Source organism: Amborella trichopoda, chromosome 2, assembly GCF_054954075.1.
Source record: "Amborella trichopoda isolate Santa Cruz 75 chromosome 2, AtrichopodaSantaCruz75HAP2 v2.0, whole genome shotgun sequence".
In the NCBI taxonomy this organism is placed as follows: Eukaryota; Viridiplantae; Streptophyta; class Magnoliopsida; order Amborellales; family Amborellaceae; genus Amborella; species Amborella trichopoda.
The window spans coordinates 42798423-42817741 of NC_142337.1; the positions used below are offsets into that span (position 1 = coordinate 42798423).

General features: G+C 35.4%; 1 protein-coding gene across 2 annotated transcripts; it reads right to left on the reverse strand.

Annotated features, from left to right (window-relative positions):
• Positions 1–1908: 1908 nt before the first annotated feature.
• LOC18440951 (cysteine-rich receptor-like protein kinase 19) lies at positions 1909–18999 on the reverse strand. Of its 2 annotated transcripts, XM_006851084.4 has the most exons (7): positions 18129–18984; positions 6072–6191; positions 3724–3869; positions 3389–3599; positions 2962–3199; positions 2548–2698; positions 1909–2441 (listed from the first exon to the last, which is right to left on the reverse strand). In XM_006851084.4, exons 1-7 carry the CDS (start codon positions 18904–18906, stop codon positions 2127–2129), a joined length of 1959 nt encoding a protein of 652 aa, XP_006851147.1. In that variant the 5' UTR covers positions 18907–18984; the 3' UTR covers positions 1909–2126. The 2 variants fall into 2 exon arrangements, with proteins under 2 accessions (XP_006851147.1, XP_088716223.1); XM_088860097.1 differs by lacking the exon at positions 2548–2698 and having other exon boundaries at positions 18129–18999.
• Between the last annotated feature and the right edge of the window lie 320 nt (positions 19000–19319).

The following is a 19319-nucleotide window of genomic DNA, read 5'->3' on the forward strand; positions in this document are numbered from 1 at the left end:
CGCAATGCTGACTCATCCCTTACTTCAAACTCAGCCAGACAGATCTCTTCCTATAGAAAGCCTTTTCCTATAGAAAGCCTTAGGAAACCTTAAGGAGATCAAAGAAAATTACAGGGTTAACAATTCAAACTACGAAAACCCCTGAAGTTAAGTGGCATGACAAGAAAATCCAACTCGAGTTTCAAGCTTGTGTAACTCACTGACATCTCAAACCGAAAACCCTAGGAGGAAAAATGCCCTACATGAGTGAGCTCGATGAACGTAATAACTTGGAGGGATAGTTGGTGTGCCCCTTGACCACGTGACCTCAAGAAGAAATTTAAAATGTCTTCTTTATCTTTGACGTTCACCTGCCCCTCGAAGGACAAGGAACGGTAAAGTGTCTACTTCTTTGCCACGCACCTGTCCCTCGAAGGACAGGGAGGGCCAAAGAGGGGCAACTGTAGACACCCCATTTTAAATCTGGTAAATTCTATGGTTTTCTGAATCCTTTATACCACATTATCCTAGTAACAATTTAATTACCCCAAAACTACCCAAATCCTATCCCGATTTGAAGTAGAGCCTAAGAGCTTTCCAACGGTCCAAGAATAGCCTGAATTAGACCTACGGATAAAAATATACAATAAATGACAATTTAGTCCCTATAAGTCCCAACTGTGGAGCCACGGGCCGGGCTGTAACGGCCCCGACAGGCCCAGACGTGGGTTGATGATGCAGTCAACGCATCTGATGATGCAATAAATACGTTTTCTTTAATTAGATAAGGTTAAAACTTCAAGGTAAATCTAAAAAATTTCGAAAAAACTTCAAAAAATTTAGAAAAAATCACCAATTGAATCTTATAAATACTCCCCCCCCCCCCCCCCCCCCCCCTCCCTAACCCAAAAGAAGAGAGAAAAAGAGACCAAACAAAACTTAGAAATTTTCGAAATTAGGAAAATTATCCAAAAATATCAAAAGTAGGAAAACCCTTAGAAAAACTCCAAAATATTTAGAAACAAATCCCCAAAAATCCCAAAAAAATAGAGAAAATCTCATAATTAATATTCAACATATGGAGATCACAAAACCCTTAGAAAACTGAGGAAATTCTCCTCCAAACCACGAAAAAGATGACAGCTTTTAGAAAAATCTCTAGATGGAAAACCCTAGAGAAGATAGGAACCCTAGCCTCCTGAAGTCCTAACCCCCAAGACTAAGAAAACCCAGACCTAAGGCACAAAAACCTTAGATCAAAACTAGAACTAGGGCACAACAACCCTAGATCTAAGCCTTTACACTAGAGATCTGCTGGTCAACATCCAAATCAGAGAGGCAAAGAGGACCGGTTCTGATACGGGCGAGCCCTCAAAAGCTCGAGAATCCCTGGCCATTCGGCCCGGTTTGGTATTATTTCTTCCTCTCTTTTTCTTCTTCTTTTTATTTTTTTTCTTTTTTTAATTATTTTTTATCTGTTAACTAGTCTTAAAAATCGTATTTTAATGATCTGGATCATGTTGGCTCTGCCACAGATCTGATAGTAGATCTGCTCGATTTCAGGCAAATCCGACCTCATATTTGAATTCGATCTGTCCCATTTGCTCTACCACTTTATTTATATATTTTTAATTAGTTTAAAGTGTTAAAATTTGTGGGATCTTCATCGAAAGATCTATCAAATTTTCACTGTAAACACTACACTATGTTTTAAGTTTTAAATTTCATAACTAGAGATAAAAGTAAATTTTCAGACCATCACAAAGATTCCAAATCCAGAATCAACATCTTTCAGCACTATTTGAAGGTATGCCTTGTTTAGGTTGGCAACCTTATACAAGCCACACCCGACAATATAATCCCAATGGGATTTCTAAACCTTGGAGTGATGGATCTTACCTTTCCTCTGGCTATGGGCGATAAGAAGACTTTGCAATGGAGTCTCTTTGCATTGGATTTGTATGATAAGTCAGTATGTATGTTACAAATAATAGAATTAATGTTCAATACCTTCACAAGCATACACACACCACAATATTAGTAAGTAATATTAGCGTGCTTCAATTTATTGGGGGATGAAATTATTCATCTCAACCTCTAGTCTTGTGTATCCATGATCCTTCAAGGACGAAAAGTTGCTGCATTCATCATCGTGGTTTAATTTCCGAAATAGTGATCCGATTTGTGGAATGCGTTTTGATGCTACTGGAAGATGGATCTGACTCCACCCTAGGGATTCTTCTCTCCACCAAAAATGTCGGTTCTCTAGGCACAGGAAGTGCAACAGCTTCGTTGTTTAACATGGAGAGAGTTGAAGTCATGTTCGGCCTTTCCATTGGATCTTCTTGGACACACAATAATCCGATTTGAATACATCGTAATATTTCACTGTCATGACGGGATTGACACAGGACTGGATCTGTGAATTCCATGCCTTTCCCTTCATGCCATAGCCTCCAGGCCTGCACAAACATAATTATTATGAAGATTGAGAGTTCTATTTGGTACATTACCTGAACTAATATGGGAGTAAATATCATAATGTAATTAAGAGAAACAAAAGCTTACAGTTCCTAGAAGACTTTGTGAAGACTCACGAAGATAGAGACCAGTGTTCTTTTTGCCACAAATGATTTCAAGCAATAAAATTCCGAAGCTGAATACATCGGACTTCATAGAAAATAGTCCATCCATGGCGTACTCTGGGGCCATGTATCCACTATTTGTTGACAACATATCATAGCATATACTCAGTAAAGATGAGTTTTGATAGCATTTAAAAAGTTCACACTGATAGCAATATCTATGGGTTCTACCTGGATTTCAAGTTGTTTAGAAGTAACATTCCTTATGAACTACTGCTTTTGCTTTCAAAATATTTGCAGGTAAAAAACTCACAGAATGATAGGTGTGAAGCTAAAAGTCACGAAAAAATAAGACAACATGGTGCTGAATGCTACAAGGTAGACAGAGATTGCTTACTATGTTCCCACAACCCTGTTTGTATTAGCTTGAGTTTGATTTGTTTCAAATATCCTCGCCATTCCAAAGTCCGATATTTTTGGGTTCATCTCATGGTCCAGTAAAACATTGCTGGCCTTCAAGTCTCGGTGAATTATTCGAAGTCGAGAATCTTGATGAAGATAGAGTAGGCCTCGAGCAATCCCTACAACGATGTCGAATCGTTTTCTCCATTGTAGCTGTTGTTTCTTACTTGAATCTAGAGACATTTTCATAAAATCAGTACAACAATCATCAAATAGAACCTTCTCAAATCAAGATGTTGAATAAAATTAATAATATATTCATGCCCTTTAGTATTAAGTTTTTGGGTTCACAGTTTCTCCATAACACAAACCAACTTAGGTAACATGAAACATAAATACCCGAAATAGCAAAGTGGTCATACCAAAGATATAGGCATCCAGGCTTCCATTGTGCATGTATTCATAGACAAGTAGCTTTTCTTCACTTTCTAAGCAGCAACCGAGGAGCCTGACAAGGTTTCTGTGTTGTAGTTTTGCAATCACTACAACCTCATTCCTGAACTCCTCTAGACCTTGCCCAGAGCTTCTAGAGAGCCTCTTCACAGCTATTTCTTGTCCATCACTTAGCTTACCCTAAAAATCCAAGAGAGGTTTTTCATTTGGAATATTGATTTAGGTTTCATGTTTAAATTGCCCGAGGAAAAAAAGAGCTCATGGTGTAAAAACCAATGCTATCAGTAAAGAAAGAAGTTATCACCTTGTAAACTGGGCCAAAACCACCTTTTCCAAGCTTGTTCTGATCAGAGAAATTGTTTGTGGCAGCCTTTAATGTATCCAAATCAAACAAAGGTAGCTCTTTTCCTTCTCCATCTTTCTTGCTAGGCACATGTTCTCCGATGTTTCCTGAAATTGAGAAATGGTTTGCTAAAATTGAGAAAGTTGTTCAACATTGAAGTCAGAGATAGCAGAGTGGCAGAAATCATTTATTAATATCTCACAAGATTCAAACGGTTTCACATTTAACATTTATACATATAATCTATACTAATGGACATATAATCTAAACTAATGTTCTTTCAATGTTCATGTTTTCAATGAAATCAGATGTACCATCTTCAAGAACTAGCTTGCTCAAGTTCCGTATTTTCTGCTGCATACAAATAGTGACACTAACTATTGCGCCAAGTTTTACTGAGAAAACTCACATAATGAGCTGTTGGAAAGCCCCAAATCCTTCTTCGGTCCCAACTCCACATATAGGGAGGTTCAAGGTAGAACTGATCTGGACTTAAGCTCAATAATCCATCTCTATCTAGTGGTTAACCAAGTATGGTGAACGAGAATTCCTAAAGAAGAACTAAGAAATAACCCACCCTCCTTGTCTTGATTCCTTATGCACAAAAAGTGGGGGGTTCCTACACCACTATATAACTTCTAGGAGGTGACTCTTCACTGTTATTCCTCGATGCAAGAGCCACACTATCCTCCTCACTCTTCTGGCAATATGTGTGGTCTCACCTAGCTTAATGCAAGGGAAATGAGGTCAACATAGTTTGCCTCCTCTTATTCTAGCAATTATTGACTCTATTTCCCAATGGGATACCCAGTACTGGACTAGCCACTTTGACAGATGTCTTTTGTCCTTTTGAGGGCCAAAAGATGCTAGAACTCAAGTATTTGAATATTGGGAGTTAAGACTGCTTTGATTTTACAAACAGGGGACATAGTAGACATATGTGTAAAGTTAAATCTTATCTGTGCATCGAAACAATAGTTTAATACTCTCTCAGAGGGAAGATATGAGAGTATCCATAAGAGATATTCCTCCCAAAATACCCTAAAATCACTTCCATCCCAGTGGGAGCAGCACTATACACATTTTCCCACTTAATTTGCACAAACAAACAATATATGACGTCCTATCGCTCTAGCAGGAAGCTCTTATTGCTGTGAAACCTGACTATTGAAGAAGCAACTCTTATTTGCACTTCCAAACAAGTGATATCGACTCCAGCAGAGCAAAGTTATCTATGTTTAGCGCATAAAAAAACAAGGCCATACTGAACAAACGCACTTCTTTAGGCCATATCCTTTTGCTCGTGACCCTTTTTCAGTGTATGGCCCTTCTTGGAAAGATCAATGAGCTCTACAATTTCAATACTACCTAAAGTTGTTTTCTCTATCAGAAAAGCAGAAAAAGAGTTCTAAATTCCATTTCAAGGTATGGTGTGACTTAAAAATCCAAACAATACGTAACACGTAACATCTTTAAGGTGGTTATCAGTCCAACATATCTAAAGAGTACTTCTTGAACCAAGTCAAATGAATGATGTATTTTACATAAGGAACAAGATAGGCTTTCCATTGATTTCAAGTCTCAATTGCCCAGACTGTCGCCAAGGGCTCGCACGACATCTTGTTTCTGGTTAAGTTATCCCGAGATCTTACCCAAGGCTCTCTCAAGCTATGCCTAATAATTAAGGTACAGATATCATCCTCCCTCTGGCTATAAGTGACCACTTTTCCATGTCCAAAGACATGACGAATAGTGCCCTTATCCCAGCCCCGGCAACTCATTAAGGACATAGTGTCCACCCTCTTCGTATTTGATGGAAAATCTGTTTTAGAGAACAACTGGCACGTGCCCATATAGAAGATATGTCTACTCTTTCAAGTCTGACTATTCTTTAGAATATACCAACAAAATTATTAACTTTTTAATGAAATGCAGGTATCTATGGATGTTCTTTCCTGCAACATTTCATTCAAAGGAGCGAGTCGAAACATTAACATAACGGACATTTTCGTAACAATAAAACATTCTCCTGAAGTGAGCTGTTTCAAAGCTTTGTTATGCCAACTACTTGAGAAATGTTGGATGATACCATTACACATTCTTTCTACTTTATAAGATTATTGCTGACGCCTATGCAAGGTGTCCAGCTTATTGACAAAGAGATCAGAAGGAGAATCTCTAGCAGTTGTATAATTTCTATGAGAAATTATTGTCATAGAAAATATGGCTTTATTGCTTACATTTCAATAGAAGATATGTCTTTTTTTTTCTTTTCCGGAAATTATTAGGATATACGGCTCATTGTTTACCTTTCAATCTTTCCTTCCTTCTCCAGAGACAATAGCAAACACAAGCAAAGAATAATACTCCAAAAAAAGTTGTTGAGATTGAGATGATGGCAATGACTGTCGAAGACAGCCCATTTCTTCCTGCATCAAAAATAAGTAAAGCATTTCAGATATCATGAATAAAATTAATAATCTCTAACTTTAACGCATTATCTCTAAATCAGAGAAAATGGGTACTTTTTTAGAAGTTAATTAAGAGAAAAAAATTGATCCTTATAGGATTGTATACTATGAAACCATTTATATTTGGTACAAAGTGGGCATAATCACTTTTGGCTTTTGGATGAGAAATCCAATAGATAAAGATGTATTGCGACCTTCAAGAAAAAAATTTCAAAATTTGTGCTAGTGACACATCAACAACTATCTGATTTCAAATTTAACGGTCAATAATGATTGTGACATCTTTAAATAAAAAATAAATAGTGTAAATTTTCTAAAATTAATTGATTTTTAATGTCTAAAATAGTTCATACTTCGTAGTTATTACATTTATTTTTTGCGAAAGGCAATAGAGTCTCTAGGTAACGTAGGATGCCATGTGCTCCAACTTCGTAATGAATTTCACCTCGACAGGAGGAATTTGCTATTCCATTGCAATTACTATATCCGGGTATAATTTTTCAAGTTGTCCAAAACTACACTCTCTCTTTTATAGAAGTCTTTTCTTGTTTTGTTTGGTCCACTCCTCTCTGGACTCTGGAGACATGCTTGTCATATAATCAGATCTCGTTCCCAATAATCATTTGAAGATTATTCTTTCCTTACTAAGAAATTAAGGTTTAAGTTCACTTGCACAAATTGAATGGTCTTTTCTTAGTAATCATTTCAAATTTAATAATAATGGTGTTTCATTTAAAAACCCTAGGTTGGCAGGTAGTGGAGGCGTGATAACTAAAAGAGATGATGGATCCTTTGTAGGAGTATTTGGCAATCCCCTTGGTATAGCATCAAATAATTTTATAGAGTTTCTAACCTTGCAAGCATTGACCTGGCCATCCAGTTCAAATGTTTTCCCTTTCCGATCAGGAGCAACTCCTTATTATTAGCTAATGCAATTCATGATTAATGCAAAGCCCCATGGGCGTTAAATATTGCTACTATTAACTGTAGATATAAGCTCTCTGGTCATGTTTGGTCCCTTATCCACTTTGTTGTGAGGCTAACATGATGGTTGATTTACTTGCCAAGAAAGCTACCGCCTTCTCAGATGCAACTATTTGACGATCTAGACCACCGGATTTTCTTTTTCTTGTATTACTTCATGATGTGGCACGATCTCCCTATTCTAGGGTTGTAAAACTATGAGCTTATTATTACTGAAAATCGGGTAGGGGCCTTCTCCCCCACTGAATTACCCAAAAAAAAACAAACAGATCATGCTCTTTTTTTTTTCTTTTTTTTTTTCTTTTTTTTTCAACTTCACTTGCCCAAATATTCTTTTTTTTTCTTTATTTATTTATTTGTTTTTCAACATCACTTGCCCAAATATTTTATTCGATAGCTAAGGCATTTGTAAATTAGTGGCAACTTAATCCTTTTGCAGTTCGTATTATTTTCTTATCTTAATCCTGAATAGACGCTTTAAACGAGGTAAGAAAAGAAAACACTTGTGCTTCAATCTGCACCTTGATTGGGTCATTTTCGCAATATGCGTTAAATAAAAAAGATAGAAAGAAATTAATTGATGAAACGGAGGAAACTATTAGGAAAATGTAGAAAATCACATAAAAGTATTGACTAGAAGCTGGAATTTTCTTTTAGAGCACATTTGATTCGTGTGAAAATAATTTCTGTAAAATATTTTCACATGAAAAAATTCTTTTATATGGTTAGGTGTGGGACCCAATACATTTTTCACATCAATTAACAGCTAATTAATGAAAAAATATTTCCGTACCTAACCATACGAAAAAAAAAATTCACACGAAAATATTTTCTAGAAAATGTTTTCACATGAACCAAACCCTTAGATTGTTTCAAACGTTCATTCAGTCTATCATTTATGAGAGGGTGATGCTTGATAATTAGGAGGGGTTTTGTAATCATTAGTTGTTCCTGGTTAAGACTAACCGATTTGATGGTCTAGACCACATAAAAATAAATATGGTTATTAGTCCCCCTGAAATAGAAGGTTGAGAGCATTAATTTTATGCTCTTTTTTCTTTTACATACACATTGAGCTAAACTTATAGTTATGGAAAATTCTTTCATCGTGTTAGACTGCATTTCTACGTATGCAGTCAAGAAAGTGTAATGCATCCATCTAAAAGATGGTTGCAAGTAGGTGTTCCATCTAAAAACAATGAAAACTATTGGTTCAAATGGTTTTTTGGTGCAAGTAGGTGTTCCATCTAAAAACAATGGAAACTATTGGTTCAAATGGTTTTTTACTAGAATTATTATTTTTAATTTTTAAAATTTATTTCTTTTTCCATATTCATGATCTCCATGTTAGAGATTACATGTCTTTAAATGTTAAGTCCAAAAATCCATCTCAAAAATAGATTTATTAATTAGGCCCGCATTTCTACATATGCAGGCTTGGCCGCATAGAAACTGGACCCTTTAGTTATTCACACTTCTAACCCTGTATAAATAACAAAATATTGTATTAAAAAATATAATATAGCCAAAATACTACTTTATGTGTATTTTGGTCATTTTATTTTACCTTTATTATTATTTTTATATTTTTATAGATACATCTAGGCACGCACATTTCAGATATCACGTTAAATGATATTGGCGAACATTAAAAAATGGATGAGAAGATAAGGTCAAATATTTTTTTAAAAGACCAAATAGTCTAAAATGTAGTTCAACTAAAAGCTATCAATCAACCATTGAATCTGATTAGATGGTTAAGAGCATGTCTATATATTTCAATTTTTTTATTTGCATAGCCAAATAATGAGAATTCATTCTTCTAAATCTCTCACACGTCTAAAAATTATGTAATAAATATATTTCAAAAAAATAAAATGACCAAAACACACTTTGAAATGTGATGGTTTTTAATTTTTCAAAAATTAATTTGATGTTTTATAGATAATCCTAAATAAGATGCACAACCCAACAAATTTCACTTAAATCTGAGTATTAAAAAAGCATAAATGAAAAAGTTTGGGCAACAATTTATTAAAAATGAATCCCGGGTCCAAAACAGAATGGAGTTGCTCTGAACTTTGCCTCTCCATAGGGGAGAGGTGGAAGCTCACGCCTCTCATTGTTGAGTGTGAGCTTATAGATCGGCCATTCTAAATCAGTTCTTAGTTGACAAACTAGGAAATAGCTGCAATTACCTGGAGTTGAAAGTCCTTGTTTAACGTAGAACTGCTTGAATAGATATTAATCATGAAATTGGTTAAAATTTAGAGTAATTTATGCATATATCCTCCCAAAGTACCGTTATTTAATAAATCTCTTAACGTTACTACGTTCATATTCTTTTTCTTTTATTTTAAAAAAATAATGACATTACTCCTATTGGATTTGGTGTTATAAAAAAATCCCATATTATATGAAATTGAGATTGATATTAATAAGTTTCCTAAAGGAAATAGAATCCAATAAAATTAGGACTCTTGGATATATCTCTTAGTTCTTAAGGTATATATAACATCTATAGGAAGTTTTCTAATTAGTGTGGATTTGTAACCTTATATATATATAGGATAAAAGAGAAGAGAATTTATGTGTCCTATTTGAGTCATCATATGGGAAAGGTGACCTCTTCTAGAGAGAGAAGAGGGCAGGGCCTCTTGTGCATGAGATACAAGGTCTCCCTTAGATAGAAAAGATGAGATGCAAGGTTTATTTAAGAGATAAGAGAGCTTCCTATAGAGAGAAACATTGCGATGATACCTCCTATACTCTCCTGAAGTTTGAGATGTTAGTTTCTTATAGAGAATATGATCCCATGGAGATTTTGGGTGGTTTCTCTTTTAGTGAGAGAAAGGTTCCCACTGAGAGTTTGGTTAGTTTCCCTTTTAGTGAGAGAAAGTCTCGATTGCTCTCAATGTTCTCTTCTTAAACAGCGGTCTAGTTATAGTCTCTTCCTAGACAGTGGTCTAGTTATGGTCTTTTCTTTGATAGTGATGTAGTTATGCAATAAAGATGAGAGATCAACAATTGTGCCTTTTGGGAGAGCCGATTTAAAAAAGTTTGCTCGACTCGGTTTTGTCGAGAGTTAAAGAAGTAACTCCATGGCCCAAAATCTTTGATATAACTTTCATTGGTATAGTGGATTGAAGTTTGTTATGCCCGTGGATATAGTCCTTCTGAGGTTAACTACATAAATCTTTGTATTCTTGTGGTATGTGTTTCATGCTTTAGTTCTCACACTTTATTTACCAAAAATCAATTGTGGGGTTTAGAGTTTCCCCGCACAACAACTAGTATTAGAGGTTGGTTTGGGGTTGTCGGTATGGCAATAAATATTTCAAATGCAAAGTTCGAGTTAGAGAAATTGATGGCAAACACTATTTTTTCAGCAAGAATGATGGAAAAATTTATTTGGGAAAAGAAAACGAATTCATAAAACTATCCAATGGATGTTGGCATGGTGAGTAGAAAATTTTGATATCAAGGTAGAGATTGTTTGATTTGGTGCTATTAGAAATCACACACATAAGAAAACCCCATAATTATGTGGGATCGAAATTGATATTGATAAGTTTCCTAAATGAAATATAAATTTAATAATATTAAGACTCTTAGGACTCTTGGACATATCTCTTAGCTTTTAATTTATATGCAATATCTATAGAAAGTATCCTAATTAGTGTGGATTCCTAATCTTATATATATGAGATGAAAGAGCTAAGAATTTATGTGCTCTATTTGAGTCACCATATGGGAAAGGTGGCTTACTCTATAGATTGAGGAGGGCAAGGCCTGGTGTGCATGAGACATGAGGTCTCCCTTAGAGAGAAGAGATGAAATGCAAGGTCTCCCTTAAAGAGAATAGAGCTTCATGTGGAGAGAAACATTGTGGTGGTACCTCCTATAAACTCTTGAAGATTGAAAGATTGGTTTATTATAGAGAAGCGTTTTCAATGGAGATTTTGGGTGGTTTTTCCTTTAAGTGAGAGAAAGAATCCCATAGAGATTTTGGGTGGTTTCCCTTTTAGTGAGAGAAAATCTCAATTGCTCTCAAAGTTCTCTTTTTAAATAGCGGTCTAGTTATGGTCTCTTCCTAGATAATAGTCTAATTATAGTCTTTTCTTATATAGTAGTCTAGTTATGGAATAAAGATGAGAGATTGACAGTTGTGTCGTTTAGGAGAGCAGGTTTACAATGGTTTGCTTGACTCGGTTTTGTCGAGAGTTAGAGAAGTAACTTTATGTCCCAAAATATTTGATATAATTTTCATTGGTATAGTGGATTTAGTTTGTCATGCCCGTGGATATAGCCCTTCTAGGGTAAACTATATAAATCTTTGTGTTCTTGTGGTATATGTTTCATACTTTAGTTCTCGTATTTTATTTGCTAAGTTTAAAGTTTCTCCGCACAACAACTGGTATCAGAGCTTGGTTTAAGGTTGTCGGTATGGCGGTAAATGTTTCGAATGCAAAGTTCGAGTTGGAGAAATTGATGACAAACACTATTTTTCAGCAAGAATGATGGAGAAGTTTATTTGGCAAAAGATGATGAATTCATAAAACTGTTCAACGGATGATGGCATGGTAAGCAGGTAATTTTGATATCAAGGTAGAGATTATTAGATTTGATGCTATTCAAAATCACACATAAAAAAATCTCATATTGTGTGGGATTGAGATTAATATTGTTAAGTTTCCTAAAGAAAATAGGAATCCAATAAGATTTGGACTCTTAGGATTCTTAGACAGATGTTTTAGTTCTTGAGATATATATAACATCTATAGGAAGTTTTCTATTTAGTATGGATTCCTAACCTTATATTATAGGATGAAAGAGCAGAGAATTTGTGTGCCTTATTTGTATCACCATATGAGAAATTTGACTTCCTCTAAAGAGAGCCGAGGGCAGGGACTTATGTGCATGAGACGCAAGGTCTTCCTTAGAGGGAAGATAACTTCTTATGAAGAGAAACATTACGATGGTGCCTCCTGTAGACTCCTGAAGAATGAGAGGCTGGTTTCTCGTAGAAAAGCGAATTCTATTGATATTTTGGGTAGTTTCCATTTTTAATGAGATAAAGTTTCGATTGCTCTCAAAGTTCTCTTCCTAGACAGTGGTCTAGTTACGGTCTCTTCCTAGACAGTGGTCTAGCTATGGTTTCTTCTTAGGCAGTGGTTTATTTATAAAGTAGAGATGACAGATGGTGGTCTAGTTATGAAATAAGGATGAGAGATTGGCAGTGGTGCTGTTTGGGAGAGCTGGTTTAAAAAGGTTTGCTCGACTCGGTTTTGTCGAAGGTTAGAGAGGCTACTCTGTGTCCCAAAATCTTTGATGTAATTTTCATCAGTATAATGGATTTTAATTTACTGTGCCCGTGGATGTAGCCCATCTAGAATGAACCATGTAAATCGTTATGTTCTTGTGGTATATGTTTTATGCTTTATTTTTCGTACTGTATTTGCCAAAAATCAACCTGTGGGTTTAGAGCTTCCACGCACAAAAACCCCTACTTCCGATCTTGAAGATCGAAATATTAAGTTATGCAATAAAACATCCTAGGTGGTTATAAGTCTTAAAAATTATGAATACCTTGAAATTCTGAAGTTTCCTAAAAATACAAAGTTTTCTCAACATTTAGAAAGTACAGAGGCTTGTTGGATGCCACAGGGTACTTCCATAGAGAATTTCGGATTTTCCAAATCCGAAGTATTCTAGACTTTTAATTGTAAAAGTCTGATGTTTTGCCTCCATAAAGTAAGGTTGCTAGCTTGCTAAAGGCCATACAGGACTTCCACGGAGAACCTTGGATTTTGAGATTTAAGGTGGCTTGCTTGCTGAAGACCATAGAGAACTTTCACGGAGAACCTCGGATTTTGAGATTTTGAAGTGAGGAAACTTCTTAAATAAATAAAAAAGGGGTAAAAATAGGTATTTAACGTAGAATTAAATTTTTAAAGGGAATTTTTTAACGGTAATTTAAAGAATGTGCATGTATATTACTTCTAAAATTAAAAATGAAGGAAATGAATCATCTACTTTTGCTAGCAACACTTCTCTAAATTTTTTTGCCCATTTTGGCCAGACAATCTTTTAAGGAAAAGCCACGTACTCTGTTTCTCAAAATAAATAGATCTGTTCTCACTTGTTCCCAAATGAACCCTTAATGGGATTTTGAACCATTCAAATGAAGCTTTAACTGAAATTGTCCCAACACAAGGTTCAGAAACTCATCTTGGCTTTAACTGATATTGTCCCAACACAAGGTTCAGAAACTCATCTTGGGCATGAGACTGGGTTCTGCCTGGGCGAGTCACTTGGGTGACCCTTAAGACATCACTTGATTAGTGAGAAAGGGTCCAAGAATGAAAAAAATACTAATTAAAAATTTGTTGAAAATAAAAATATTAAAAAAAAAGAAGTAAACTATAAATAAGATGGAAAAAAAGTATGAAAGATGGATTTAGAAATAATAGATATATAATTGCAACATTTCACAAAATAGAAAAATATAAAAAATGCATATAATAAGAAAAGCTCAGAAATCATCATCAAAAAACTAAAAATATGATTTAAAATATTTCTACATTAATTTCATAAAAATATAAATTTTTATAGGACTTTTTAGGTCTCCTTTTTAATCTTTTTACCGAAACCGTGTACCGAGTGAGACTAAACTGAGTTTACAAACCTTGCCTTGCGTACCTTAACAAACACTTTGACCAAAAATCAGAAGTCATATACCACGTTACACCGCAACAATGGCAAGAAATTAAAAATAAAGACAAGGTGAGGCCTACATTTTGTCCTAAACAACAGATTAATGATATAGTTGACATTCTAACGATCTTCTAAATCTTAGTTTTTTAACGCTGGCATCTGCTAGCCCATTAGGTTGAATATTGAGTTTCAGATTCAAACTGAAATAGTAACTCTGAATTACAAAAAAGATTGCCGGATATTTTGGAACTTTGTATTGATCCGGATTGATTGGATCCACAATTTGGATAAGTGAAAATTGCGTAATATAATGCACAATATACTAAAAAAATTAAAAAAGAACAAACAATGAAGATCAGTCAATTCCATGAGGCCTTTATGGCGCAATCACCTAACGCGGATCTCATAGTGGGCACTCGGGACCGGATTGTGGGTTTTGGAAATACTGGCTCCCTACTTTTGGGTTTTACTGAAGATCCCACATGCATCATGTCACATCAACGGGACGTCCATCAATGGGCAGAAGAACTATGGAGCTAAACAACGCGTCGTGGATGGATTGGTTCCCCCAATCAAAGGCGGAGATGGCGTTCCTACTAATCTACGGCGGAAAGCCTATGGCCCACCTATGCCTTCGATCAGCATGATCTCATCCTAGGACTAGCATAGTCGCATGCTTAAAACCTAGCTATTCCTGATCGGATTGCCAATTCGGATCGTAAATCGATCTGGACTGAAATGCTTATGCGAAGCTACGGGTCCCAACATAAAAACCACTATTTTTATACTTTTCTCAAGTTTATTTAATGATTTTTTAGGTCCTAAATTCCTACCTCGTGAACCCATATTTTTATTGTAATTTTTTTTTCTAATTTAAATATTTTTCTGCATCCACTTCGGACTAATCCAAATCACTTATCTAACAATATAAAAACGGATTTCGAAGTGAATGATCCACCCCGCATCTCAAGGTTTTGAAACACCAATTGGGACCAGAATTATACAAGATAAAAGAAACCTAACAACGTTTCCCGGATATATTACCTTCAATTCCTTTTACTAAATCTTACAACAATTATTTACATAAAATATTTAGAGTTTAAACTTTTAACGGTTGTCGTCTAGGGAATGCCTTTTTGCGCAATAGGTTGGGATCTGGGTTGGGTCGACGAGACCTAGAGGTGGCAACAAGTCAGCCTAGCCTAGGCCAACCATGGCCCTAGTCCCTACAGGGCTGGTTTAAGCCCGACCAAGGCTGAAGCCTTCAAACTAAGACGGGACAGGTCAGGATGGGCCAATCAAAACAGGGCCGTGGCCCTATAGTGGACATGCCCTAGGGCTTGCCCAGCACTATCCTTGGGTTGTGGTGGTCCAACCCTTGGGCAAATGGTCCAGATCCTATTTTTTAGGCTCCAATGGGTCTAGGTCAACCGGCCAATAGCTCAAACTTTAGTAACTTGGCCTTGGTTCGTTGCCAAGGTATCCAACTCACATTTTTTAGAAACTCTCCAAAAGTACATATTTTTTGAGAAATAATTTATATGTAATTAAAAAGAATTTTCTTTGTATTTATTTTGGTTGTGATGATTTGTATAGGTTTTATTATATGCTCTAAATTTATTTTTTACTTTCAATGAAGGGCTAGTTTGCATAGATCAGAAGCTCTAAACAAACAAATTAGAGCTCACCTTTAAATAGTGTCAAAAAATGTGGTTTCAATACTGGAAGTCTTTGTAATAGCTCTAAAATATATTTTTATCTTCAATTGTAAAATTTAAAGCTTTAAAAATAATGCAGATCTCGCAGATTTAAAAAAACTTGAAAATTTTGAAAATCTTGAAAATTGATGGTCAAAAAATGCATTCTATGATGCACTATTTCCAAAACTTGAAATCTATTTTTCTCTCATGTCGATGCATCTTGATGTCGACATGATCAATTTGAAGATATTGAAGCGTCAAAACAATCTCTTTTACTAAAATTTTTGAAGTGGACTCTAATGTGATAGTTTAGAGCGTCGGCTCTTTATAAAACTTTCACTTCAATAAATTATCTTCCTCTTTGTTATTTTGAGTTATTTTAACTTTATTTTATTTTATTTTAAATTTTGGACCTGGACCATGAAGGCTCGTCCAAGTTACTCGGCAGTGGCTGGGGCCAGGGCGGAGTCCGAGGCCTATTGTAAGTTTCATAACATTGCTTGGACATAATTACCAGGTCCATTGACGCGCTCCATTGGCAGGCTGAGGAAGCATGTATCATCGACAATTTGATCTATAATTGTTTATATAAATTAATTTAGATAATTTATCTTTTATAATATGAAGAAATAACTTAAAATCAAAACTGTATACCGAAAAATAAACAAGCAAAAAAGGGACGAGCTCAATGTCGGAAAAATGATTGATTTCAAAATATGGGCAGAAATTCAAAAGAAAACGGAAATAGAATAGAGCTGCAACTCAAGTTTTACCGGTGATTGAAAGATCAGGTGAAATAGTTTCTCCTCGGCGGAGTTACTCGGGCCTGGGCCCTTGCCCAGTCCGAGTTGTTTGTCTAAATTAGGGATATTAAAAAAAAATTGAAAGAAATTCTAAAAAAATAAGGAATTCATTTGAGATATTTTTTTTTATATTTTTTATTATTTTGGAAAATATTAAAATATTTTTTTGCTATAATTTTTATATTTTATCATCTTATTTTTATTATTTAAAAAATACTCCCATTTTTTTTCTACCTTTTTAACATCATTTGGAATTGTTTTGCTTAATCTTTACTTTAAACATAAAATTCCTAAACATTTTTTAATTTTTTCTAATTTTTATATTTTTTGGACTTTTTTTTGCTGATATGGTACTTGAGCTAATCGGGCCAAGTTACTTGAAATCGGCCCGAGTAATCAGCTCGGGCAAGGACCGATTACTTGTTCGAGTCGCACTTTCTAAAATTTGAGTTTTACAGCTGACTTCTCCATCCTTTATATATCCTAATTATTTTTGAAGTGACCTGAAGACCTACTATGGGAGTCCAGCGGTTTGTTCCGGTAATTCGAGAGAATCTCGGGTTAACACACTAATTGGTTTTGCATCAACCTGAGTGGCGTCCATAGTTACCAAGTTGGGGATTATCAATAAATGGGCTCATCATGAAATTGGAAACTAATCGTTTTTATTTTAAAAAATCGGATAAAAAAATCGGGTAATAAATATAGATAGGCAAAAATACTTAATGTAAAGAGATCGCAAATATATCGGACTAGACTAAAAAAATCAGAAATTTTAAATCTCTCTCTCTCTCTTTCTATATATATCTATATATATATATATCACTCAATATAAAAATAACCTTCCTATAAATATAAATTTCAAATATTCAATGTGATATATCTCTAAACCATAAGATGATTATGTATTCTATTCGTCAAGATAAGTATTGGGTAGGTGAATTCAATTTTTATTGTTCTAGAAAGACATTGTCTACTCCATACTTGCTAACTATGGTCTACCCATTACCACCCGACAAAATACGTACTGTATCCATAGCAGAGAACTAGAGAAAGTTTTAGGAGAATAGAAATAAAAATAGAAATAAAAATTTCATAAAACATAAACAGATATTTAACTTTCAAGAAAAAAAAAATAGAGAATATTTTTTGAAACGATTTTTTTAAATTTTGAAAAAGCCTCATTTTAAGCTTCTTCCTGGAAAAATCGCTTATTTTTATTGATTTATTAAAAAATTCACAAATTAAATTGTTTTTTAAAAAACTGCCCCTTTTTTAAAAAAGTCGTCATTAAATCGGCGACTTGCTAACTATGGTCTACCCATAACCACCAGACAAAATACGCACCATATCCATAGCAGAGAACCAGAGAAAGTTTCAGGAGAATAGAAATAAAAATAGAAATAGAAATTTCCTAAAACAAAAAAAGATACTGTACTTTCAAAAACAAAAAAAATAGAGAATATTTTTTGAAGTGATTTTTTTAAATTTTGAAAAAGCCGCATTTTAAGCTTCTTCCCAAAAAAATCGCTTATTTTTACCGATTTATTAAAAAATTCACAAATTAAATTGTTTTTTAAAAAACTGCTCCTTTTTGAAAATTCACAATGGCTGTGTGACAGTTCAGCTTTGAGTTGTACCCTTCTGGTCTAAAAAAAAAAAAACAAGAAGAAAATGGTATAGAGATGTACCAGTTGTATTTGAACTTGATGCAGAAGGAGATGCAGCAGGCCACCCGGTAGCGGCGACCACCCAGTATCTCATGATGCAACTCTCGCCGAGCATTTGCACCCATGAGCTTCGACTGCAGCACTTAAACATCTGTTCAATTCCATGTCGAAGGCACTCACTACAACCTTGGCTGCTAAGGTCCCTGGTACACTGAACCCAACCACTCAGTGTCTGATGCCCCGCGACCGGAACCCCCATCTGAATTGCAAACAACGATGGATCACTTGTGGCCCTTTCAACTAGTCCAAACAAGAGACCGCTTAGCGTCCTGTTGACGGCCATTAGCTCAGAATAATTCGCTCCGCTCTGGAAAAAGTTTAAGTCTCTCATCTCCACCTTCCCGAAGAAGTCCTCCTCTGAGTAGCGGAGGAGGCAAAACTGGTACCAGATGACACCCTGTGTCTTGTAGGCACAGAGGGGTTGGATGGATAGGGCTGCATCAATCACACATCGCGTGCATCGCTCATTCCTTTCGAACCCACCGCCGCACAGGACGAGGCCGTAGACCTTGTCGGAGCCCTCCCCGACGGAGGAATTAGCAAAGCCACCTGGGGTTGGTGTGTTGTTTCTGAAATCATTCAGCAGTTGTCTGAGATTGTTGTCATATGGAGTCCCAGGGCTGTAACTTCTTGTGCCTGTGCAGTTGTGGTATGGATATTGTTGGGCTATGACAGGTTCAGGCAATAGAAAGGTGAAGGATAATATTGTTAAGAGATGGAGAAAAAGGAGAGAAGCCATTTGCCACACTTTAATTTTATTTAGGTCTTCAATATATTTAGCCTTTTGTATGTTAGTAGTTTTAAGGGCTGCCTGCAATTGCCATGACGGACACGCAAGGCAGCTTGGCATTGGACGGTGGAGATGGCGTGGGAGAGGACTAAAAGCGTTGGAATGTTCCTTTTATGTGTGGGTCGCCGTGATCTTCCTATTAAATTCAGAGCATCAATAGTGTCAATTGACTTTAGATGGACTTTGAAATTTCTTTTTTTTGTTCTTTATTTTTATTATTATTATTATTATTATTTTTTCCGGGGTAAACGTTTGGGTTGCAACTTGAATCACCGGCCTCTTTCCCCTGCATACTTGCCTCTTTCCCCTGCATACTTATTGACATGATATCTTGTGTGTTTCGGATATGTAAATTGAAGTCC